The 10,524-nt window shown below is 39.6% G+C and overlaps 1 protein-coding gene across 1 annotated transcript; it reads right to left on the minus strand.

The window, feature by feature from the left end:
* Positions 1 to 973: 973 nt before the first annotated feature.
* On the minus strand, positions 974 to 5,539 carry LOC118787552 (B9 domain-containing protein 1). The gene is made up of 7 exons (XM_036543129.1): positions 5,381 to 5,539; positions 4,840 to 4,908; positions 3,708 to 3,819; positions 3,164 to 3,260; positions 2,969 to 3,031; positions 2,469 to 2,536; positions 974 to 1,353 (listed from the first exon to the last, which is right to left on the minus strand). Exons 1-7 carry the CDS (start codon positions 5,441 to 5,443, stop codon positions 1,211 to 1,213), a joined length of 615 nt encoding a protein of 204 aa, XP_036399022.1. The 5' UTR covers positions 5,444 to 5,539; the 3' UTR covers positions 974 to 1,210.
* Positions 5,540 to 10,524: the final 4,985 nt, after the last annotated feature.

The following is a 10,524-nucleotide window of genomic DNA, read 5'->3' on the forward strand; positions in this document are numbered from 1 at the left end:
AATGAAGCCCTGTTTGGTAATTATTTGAAAGCACTGCCATCTAGCTGTTTTTTTAAATAACAAACTTCTGTCCACTAGTGCCCTCTGCTGGATGTGTTGGAAAGCTGTCTGTGCGCATGTACAAACTCTTGGTGTGCTCCCCTCATAGCTGGCATACCCATAGAACCAAGGTATATACTCAGGCATAAAGAGAGGGAAAATGCTGTAAAATATTTAATGAACTTTGATCTTATCGTAGTGATGCATTGAACATGTTATTACATAAAACAGTGCTGAGCGGTGCAGGTAAGAGAATATAAATGAATATGCAGACTAATAATTTGTAAGAAAAGATTTATGCTCAACAACAAAAATGTAATGTGCAAAATTTTGCCATTTTTAAACTACATTTCATATCTAGCTCAGTTTGTCAGTATTTTTCTTTATGTCCATTACTTTTCTAGTATTCTGTTATTCATTTACTGTGGTCTAACATTTTCATTGTGAACATGCATAAACTTATTTTTCATGTTATTGTATTTGTATATTTACCACATGATTTCATATTACTGAGAGCAAGCTGCTTTTTTATGGATATGTGCTTGTCCTGTTGACATAATTGTATAAAATAATTTATCATTTGTACTTCTGTAACATATTGTTCTGAATCTTATTCCCATTTTGTAGGAAGTTTGTCATCTAAATAGCAGCTAGTGATAAGCCTTCAGCTGCAAATGTTAAATAAATTGTATCACATTACCTTGTGCTTTTTGGGTTAATTGTGAAAGCTGTCAACAAGAGCAAAGGTTCAAATGTCAGTAAGGGGAAGCATTTATTAGAAGCAGTAGGTTAACTGTTCGACAGGAGTGTAATGCTACTGGTGAACAATGTCCCTTGCCGAGAGATGTGTTGAGAGTGAATAAATGGAGTACACAGTTTATGAAGAAAGAGTCCTTTTAATCATAAATATCAAAAGTAAAAAAGTATTTTAAAAAAAGTACACACTACATCAGTAAAAGTGCAAGCATAAAAACATTTCTACAGAGTACCATTTGCCATGTGTCTGCATGTTACGATTCTATTGCCAGTCATCGTTCTGTCATTTATCATATCTAAGACTTTGCTGTAGCATTGGTGAGCTTCTTTCACACACACTAAACACTTGGAGTGTAGAGCCAGTCTGCCAGATTGTGTATTAGTGTTGTTGATGGGTCTGGGGTGAGGCCTGAAATCACAGGGAGTAGGGTGGCTCTGTGCCAAGACCCGGGGGCTGCTGCACCTCTGTGGAGGTGGTGTCATAACCCAGCTTCTTCATGTCCTTGGTTACAATGTTGAAAGAGAGTGTAACAAAGCCTTGAGATCGCACCCTGGTGACTGAAACAGAAACATTCAGAGTAATGTCATAATTAACTGAATCCCACAGTGTGGCCCACATGACAGTTTCACATTGATTTGTATGTCTATCCTGAAATGATTTCAGGATAGACTGATGCAGACTGATGTTTCTGATGCAAACTGGGCATCCCCCCCCCCCCCCCCCCCAACACCAACTGACATTAATTTCCTGTAATCACACAGATCAAACATTAAGGTTTAATGTCCTACCTGGGCTCAGGATGTGCCACTTTTCATCAGGCTGCTGCATCTGCCAGCACTTTCCCTTCCTGTGTCTACGTAGTGTTTGTGACTGCCTGCATGCTCACCTTGTTCCTTTCACTCTCCTCTCCCTCTCTACTGTCTCACTGCCTCTAGTTTCCCTTGTGTGATCTATCCCCTGACAGAATTCTAGCATAAGTTAGTTTGACCATTTCTTTCCTGACTGCTGTTTGTCTCCTCCAATCTTGCTGTTACTTCAGATCGCACAATTCATCTGCTGCTCTAGGACAAGGAAGCTTCAATGAGTGTTACATTAGGCAATATTTATTCTGTCATCCCGGTAATGGGAACTGCAGTTGCAGTCACACTGATGACTGTTCAACAAGATGATGGAATTACCAGAGACACTTGATCATTCAAGGTTCATTTTACCAATTTTCACTGATAGCTTCTGTCATACAGCTGCAATCAAGCTATTTCAAGAATCCACTGCTGTACTATAACTGCATTTTTTTTCCCTGAGACAATCACTAGCTCACTAAATTTTGCTTTTCAAAACACCTGAAACACTGAAAATAATCATAGGATTTCGTAGTTGATGTTTCATCTCTGTTCTCTTTCTTTAAGGATGTCAGATTGGTGATGTTATCTATACTTGATACTTGATTGGATCAGAAGTTAACATTAGCTAGCTAGCCAAACATGTGAGGAACTCCTTAGTATGTTATACTAAGCTTTTTAAAATTAACTTTAATTTCTGATTAATAAAATTGAAATCCAATCTGATGGCGAACTGAAGGCTTGGCGTGAGCTTTAGAGTTTGATATGAGGTAGATCCCACCTTCCATTTCAGTGATGTGAGGGCTGGTAGCCAGTGAGCAGAGTGGTCTTACCTTCCCTTCCTTCTCCCTGGGCAACAACCTTTGGATCTGTGAACTCGGGACGCCTCCCCATCAACCAGCTGAAGACAGGGAAAGAGGCATTTACAGCCTTGTGTCTGAACTCAACCAATCTTACATATCTGTGTTCATGCTGACTTGAAGTGGAATATTAAACATGGGCAACCTCACTGCTGTGGTCTCATTCCAAAGACTGTCCTTTACCCTGAATCAAACCTGCAGAAGATGGCCCAGACACTGCTTTTCATTGAAGGTGTGAATATTTCTTGAGATGCCACCTTGAAAATATTTTTCAGATTCACTCCACTAGCTCTTTAACAAGTTCAGTTTTTTTGATAGCAGCCACTTCACCTTATCTTTAAACAGCTGTCACACATGAACTGAACAAACATGTATAAAAGATTTATAACATGCAAGGAATACTTTCATTTGGGCTCACAATATCAAATAAGTGGCTCGTGCATTGTAAAGGGTTTGACATTCAAAGAGGGTACCTTGTGAATTTTTGTAGTCTTGAGGTGGATTCCGGAACAAACATAGGAATAGTCCTCTTGTGTCTGGGAGAAAACATGTAAGTTTTGTTAAAAGCAGTAATATTTACTATTGAGAGTAAAATGCAGAGCATGACTCATGCTTCATACTAAATGGATATACTGGAAAGCTCTGCTGATTGACACAGGGACACTCACTTTCCAGGAGTGAAGGGAATGTGAACAGCCCCATACCCTCGTACCACATCGTTCCCAAAGGTGTCCGTACCGTACACACACACCACTATCTGTGGCCCTGAGGAGAGGAGCAGACACCAGTCATGTAGAAAAGAGCAAAAGCATCTCATCTGTGTCATGTGTAAAGCTCTGCAACACTGAAGCTGTGGAGCTGCCATTAACGGGGTTGTGTTTTGTTTCAATTAAATTCATATTTAATAGACTGTATGAATTTGTAGCTGGAAATTACACTAATTAACAATGTGCTGAATTGTTTAGTGAATGGAAGCTCGAAGACCTTGTACTTGAGCACATCTCTTAAAGGACAGCGCAGCCAAATTGTAAAGAAAACAACCTTACACATTTAAATACACCATCCACATTACCATAAACTTTTCCTTGTATTAAACATTAAATAATGTTTTCTCTACCATAACAGACTGAACACTGAATGTAGCTGCAGTTTCCAGATATGCACAGAAAACATCTGACAGATTGAGCTGAGAGAAGAGTGTGGGATCCTCACAGCCGAAGGGGTTAGTGCTCTTGAAGGTGATATCCAGGGGGAAGTTCCACACTAGACTCTGCACGGCACCTTTGCCCTTGGAAGTGATCTGTGAGATCCCTTCTTCCAAACCCTGGTGACACAGGAGAAATAAAGGGCAGAGATTACCAGCTACATAACAAAAATCTGTTGGCTGTAGCAAGAGAAAATCACATTAAATGCAATTATATCTATTACATTTATATGTAATAGATATAATACATAATACATTATATTAATACATGCACTAACTCAAATGGGATTGTCATGATCATTCAATAACAGTAATATATTACATGATCAGGAGACACTTGTGTACTCAGTGTATGCTTGCACCTGTATGATTCTTACCTTTGCAGTAAGAAAGGCCATTGGGGAAGATGTTTGTGCCTTTCAACTCACTGCATGTCTGCACTGGTCAGCGCAACTAGCTGAGTACTTCTTTATTCAAATTTTGAGCTGATGTCATACAGTAGGTACAAGGCCGTGCGCTCTCTTAAGTATGTCAAAATTAAATTATGACTAGCCAGAAAGATAATTTAAAGTATCTGTAAAACAATTTTGACTAGTGATAAATACATTTTGACTAGCCATAGCTCCAATTCAAGACATTTATAATTAAATTAAGACTGGTCATAACACTAACAGGATATCTCAAATTCAGTAAAGGTTTATTAGCAAGACAAATCAGAGATATCTAAAATTAATACTCATAAGAGCCATAATAGTCATAAGAGAATTAGAGGATATCTTCAGTTTGCATTTTGACTAGTCAAAATTACATTTTGGATATGATGACCTGACATTAGGACTAGTCGTAAATTAATTGTAGATATCTTAAATTGGAGGATTCATAGAAGTCAATGATAAAAATTTCCCCAATATGACTAGTCATAATAGAATTACAGATATCTTGAAATGGAATTATTAATCGTCAACATTACATTATGAATATACTGACTTGGAAAATGACTAGTGAAAATTGTCTGAACATTTATCTTACAGAGAAAGCTCCCCATCCGGTTTCAATAATGGGATAGTGGCAGTTCTCTGCCGGTCTTGAGCAAAATTTACATACTATGGTGTTGTGGCAATTGGAGGACGGTGCACTCACCGACGTTGGAGCCCAGTCGTGTCCGTACACAAAACAATACTTGCAGTACAAATCATCATATTCTGGAAACTGGAATAAAACGTATGATCATGGTAACATATTCATTCAGTTTAAATACTAAGCTGTAGTGGTAAGTAATCTTAAAACTACTAGCTAAACATGTGTTAATAATATCTAGTAGGCTAAGTTAGCGAAATGGCTCATAAATTCACGAACCTTACAGGCGATTAGCTAACCTAATGCGAGTACAGTCATAATAAATAGAACTCGCGTTCGCAAGCTAGCTCACTAATGTGAGGTTACCTACATTACGTTTGTCCGCTTAGCTAGCGAGATATATGTAAAGCTACAGCTTTTCACACTAGTAAACAAGATCATTTGTGAATTCATTAGCTAAATGAAAGCTGGAATTTAGCAGCACATTTTCAGAATGGCAATAGCCGTGTAGCTATTGAGCTAAACAACATTATCATTTGCTATGTAGCTAGTTTAGCTAGCCAAGCGTCTGTAGTTTAGCTGCTATAACGAGTAATATACTTACACTAGCTTCCTCTATTTGCCCATGTACCATTAGAAGAAACACCGATGGATTGTTTACAGCCATACCGGTTTAAGGTTAGCTAGCAAGCAAGCACGCTCTACTTTATGTTGAGGCAATTTTCTGGCTAACGCTACCTAGCTGGCTACTTGTTGCCATCGCCCTTTCTGGATGCTAAGGACGCTTTCTGTACGGCTCCGTGTAAGGACTAAACCGTTCAGGAAGGGAGAAACGCGTTTAGAAAAAAAATTGACCACCAGATGGTAGTGATTGACTACACAAAATTAATGTTCCCTTTTAATTAATTTAATTGTAGTAAATCAGACGTATCTACAGATATTTGTCTCATTGGGTGGAGACAATAAAAAGAAATCATTTTATACGTAAGATATAAACCATACACAATATTTACATAATTCATTGGAATCCTTAAAACAGCAAATTGTAGGAACTGTTACATGACTTGAACAGATACATGAATACACCAAGATAAAAATGCACTTTTTTATACAATCAGTACCAATTGCATACACTTACACAGTAACAATTAGTAGCAATTTCATACACTTACATAGTACATTACATTAAAGCAATGTCACTCTAAAATTGGACATTAGACTATAGATATACTAAATCTAAACTATAGATTTTGGGGCACCAATGTAACATAATGGTTAATTTGATTCTGAGATTGAGGACTTCCATTACACCCTTGAGCAGGGTATGGAGCATAATTTATTTCCATATGTGGCCAGATATAGATGCAATGTATGAAATGTAAGATCCGTCACTTTCAGAAGGGGTACTACATTTAAGATATCTTTAAGATAATCCAATGTCTACCCTTCTCTCTCTGACCCAGTGTTTTCATAGTAGTCAGATTTCCTTCACTACTTCTGCAGTGATAGATGATCAGTGATTTCTGTTGTTTTCACTTTGACTCTGACCTTGAGAACTGTGGCGACCGATGAGAGGTGAGTTGCTACTACCTCAAAGGTGGAGTGAGTCAGGTCCCTATGTCATGAACACAGTGCTGGGCCTGCGTGTTGCTGTCTGTGTCTCCAGTAACACAGATTAGCGTCGCTCCCACGGCCTGTGAGGACAGTAGCCTTGGGTTGAGCAGACTGGCACAGACAGCTACATTGTGTGACAGACGCTGACGACAGAGCACCACAGAAGGCAGACCAGAAGGAGACCAGAAGGGGTCTGCTCTGTGGCAACTTGTCACAACTTTGTCCTCAGATTGAGCGCCACGTCCGTGTGCAGTCACATGGCCCTGCTGGGGCGAGGAGCCTTCAGGAGAAGTGTTGCATTTCAGGGCATGCCTTAAAGACCAGGTCAGCCTCTGAGCAGATTGGGCAGAGATGCTGTGTGTTACAACTTGCGTGTCTTCTGCATGGAATTGAAGTGAATGTTGTTGCACCTCCCACTGTGACGTCTCTTCTCAAAGGCCATGCGCTAATGTGGAGACTCACTGTGGTGTCTTGCTCAGACCACACTCTAGGCTACTGCTGTGGCCGTGACAATGTGGAACTCTAAAGAGGAGTGTGGGCTGATGGGGATGCGCGCCCTCCTTTCCGCACCCCTTCACAGACCCTCGGTATCTAATTATCTAGGTTTTCTCTAGACAGGGAAGCCAGGAGGTCGTCCTGTTGAGGTTTATCTTAATTAGCTGCAGGAAGAGATGCGTAAACAAACCCCTCCGTTGCCAGCCCACTGCAAGTGCACTCTAGGAAAAGTAAAGTAAATGAAAAAGTAGGCTCTAATTGTAACTGTGCCAAAGGGTTCCTCAGCCCCTGAAAAGCAGACCACCATTTCATATTCTAGCCTCTCCATCTGCAGCTGTGCATGCAGTTGTATTTGAGCAGCTGTAGTGCAATGCTTTTGTGGAGTCTGGAACCTGTGCTGAAAAACACAGCCCAGCACACACGGACAGGGATTCCTCCAGGCAAAATGTGTCTCTATGTTAAATTTCGATATAAACAAACTGAAATTTGGCTATTGTGGCATATGCTTTGCCATTTCTCGTTGTTAGAATTCCACCATAGACTTTCCCCTTTCCCAATTACCTTTCTTATGTTGTGTTTTATTTATGTAAATTTTTTGTAGTCATTTTCAGGGTACCGGACGATTTCCCCGCTGGTCGGTCACACTAAGCTCATGGCTCCCTCTGTGACTTCGCCCTGATAAATGTGCAGATGATTCTCCATCAAAGTGAATGCTACACTGAATGTGTCCCTACATCCATTTCGCATTTGGCTGGATGGTCAGGGCTCACCCTCTGTCCTGACATTAATTTATTCACTGTATGTCGCTCCTCGTAGCGGTGGCGGGAGGAGGGAGAAAGCTTCACGCCTGCAGCGTGAAACAGAAGAGGTGAGGGGAGATATTAATGCTGAAGCACTTGGTTCAACTGCGCTGTGACCAGAGCTCTCAGTAACACTGCTCTCTGAAAGCGTGGCTACAGAGTATGAGCAAGGCCCCGGCTTTTACTGCAATCCGTGACAAAAAACAGCATGAGGAAAGGAACGAAACACCTGAGCATTACACTTGCATGACCCGTCAGGGAAATACAATGCAACTTGTGACACAGGTTGCTGCGTCCTGTTCTAGGTAGATGCCCAGGGGAAGAGGAAATGTAAGACACTCTCTGAGGACAGTCATACTAGCCTTCCAGAGGTCTCTCACCTAGCCCCTGTCCAATAACAGCTCCGGGGAGGGGGGGTGGGGGTGGGGGGGGGGTGTCAAGAGCAGTGTGGAGAGTGCGTAGGCTGTGAGTATGTGACAGGATGGAACCCCCAGGCCTTAGCAGACCTTTCCAGTTCTCCTTTATTATTGCTTCATATCTATTCCCTGTGCCCTGGTATTAATTTTTGGATAGCCATTTTCAAATGGAAGTAATGTGTAAACAATAAAACACTGGGAAAGGCCAGACTGCCTTACAGTTACAAAAGTGAATTCTAATTTGTTTTTTGTCTTGTGTGAATTTGTGTCATACCAGCCAAATCTGTAGATAATTCCTATCAGCAGATCTAGTGGACAGTTATATTCCTTGCACCATGTAACTACAATTCTGGGACAGAAATTCTCTAGTTATGGATTATGGGTCTTAAGTAATGGATATTCATTTTGTAAACATCATTAAAACAGTGAATGTCATTAACTGTACTCTTTTACTGAATTCAAACTTTTGAACTGGTCTCCAGATTAACCTTTAACATTCATTGTAATTATCCTGGGAGATATTGTGAGGAAAGAAATATTGAGTTGACATTGGATAACCCTGAGGTTGTTAGTGTGTTTTACTGTGATGAGGGCTGGCTGATAGCCCATATGTTCAAAACGGCTATTAAAATACATTAATAGTGGAGTGATTAATAAGGAGCAATTTATTGGAAAAGGTACAGTTCTATACAGTAAATTGCGTTGCACAACTTCATCACACAAATTCTCACTCAGAAGTTTAAATACATTGCCAATCAGCACAAGCTACAGATGATCATTACTTTCATTATTACCAATTCAGAGTGCTTCAGATCACACCAATTGACAACACAAATGTTGGTCTAACAGATGTATTCAGGCAGGTACATCACATTAGCAAGCAATACAAAGTTTTCAATTTCACAGACATTCCTAAGAAGCAATTTTAAATTAGCTGAGAGTTTGGGGAACTGTAAAAGTGTGCTTCAGAGAGATGGTATTATAGGCTATGTAATATGTGTTAAAAATTTTGCACGGTAAAGAAAATCGGATTTAATGAATAAACAGCCTAGTACCCTTTACGTCAACCATACAGTGAAATTAAACTGTAACACCTTAACATTGCTAGCAAGGTCATTTTTTGTCACAGTTGGCTACAGCCTTTGTCTTACTGTCATTAGTGATTTACTCTGGTGTGTGATGAAGATGGACAGGATCATGTTATTTTATTTTAATATGCATGTTTTCCAAATTTGAAATGACAATCACTTTTTAATGAAAATATTTTTAAACTACTTTGAACTTTTATAAAGCTAAATCTTTTCTATATATTTTTGGGACAACATATTTAACCAATATTTGGTTGTTATGTTATTTAAAATGTTTAAAATATTAAAAATGTGGAAACACTTGCTGGATTTTTATTAAATGTTAAATATAGACATATGTTGATAAAGAGTGATATTTAGCTGAAATGTTCTAAAAACATGACAGTTGAATGCATTTTGTGTTACATTGGACATACTGTAAAAGGCAGGATATCTTCAGGGAATAAAATCTCAACAAAGTAAGAACAGATGGTCAAACAGTTCTATATCCTTACTTACGATCTGACAGTACACATATCACCTTGTCTTTTCAGTCCATTGGAAATCCACTTTTTGCTTTGTAATGCTAACACAAAAACAAAAGGAGACATTCAGACCAATATATTCTGTCCTTTCAGCTCTGTCCCCTGTGTAAAAGATAATGTTTTTCTGAAGGAGATATTGCCCCAGTAGTGTCAACAAAGCTGTCTGTTTTTATTGCTGGATTAATCACTGTCTTGACCACACCCACACACAACTTTTTGTTGTGGAAAAAAATGGGATTTGACTCCTACAACTCACAGAGCCTGGCATTTAGCAGACGTTCTTATCCAGAGCAACTTACATCCAGAGTGAGGTTACAATTTCTACATATCATCATTTTTTACAGCCGTATATTTACTGAGGCAGTTCTGAGTCAAGCATCTTGCCCAAGCAACAGCAACAGTACCCCAGTGGGGAATCAAACCAGCAACCTTGCAGTTACAAGCCTTGCTCCTTACCATTATACTACACTCCCTCCTGTGTATTTAATAGTCACCCGCTCACCAAAGGCCTGTGATTATGGATTGAAGAAATAGCAGGTCACATTTATACAGTTGCTTTTTCTTTCAGATTGTGTGACTATACAACAATGTGGGAAAATAAAAAAGGAAGTACATCTGCTGAACTGAATTACCCCGGATGTAAATGATCAGTATAAACATCAATACAAACATACATTTGCATGCATCAGTATGACTCAGCGTTCACCAGGTTCTTCATTGTTCGTGGCCTTGAGATTATGATGTGGCCTCCTCATCAGCAAAGGAGGTCGATGGCTTTGCCAGGTTTCCATCCCACAGGACGGTTGCCTGC

The sequence above is a fragment of the Megalops cyprinoides genome, chromosome 1, assembly GCF_013368585.1.
Source record: "Megalops cyprinoides isolate fMegCyp1 chromosome 1, fMegCyp1.pri, whole genome shotgun sequence".
Lineage (NCBI taxonomy): Eukaryota > Metazoa > Chordata > Actinopteri > Elopiformes > Megalopidae > Megalops > Megalops cyprinoides.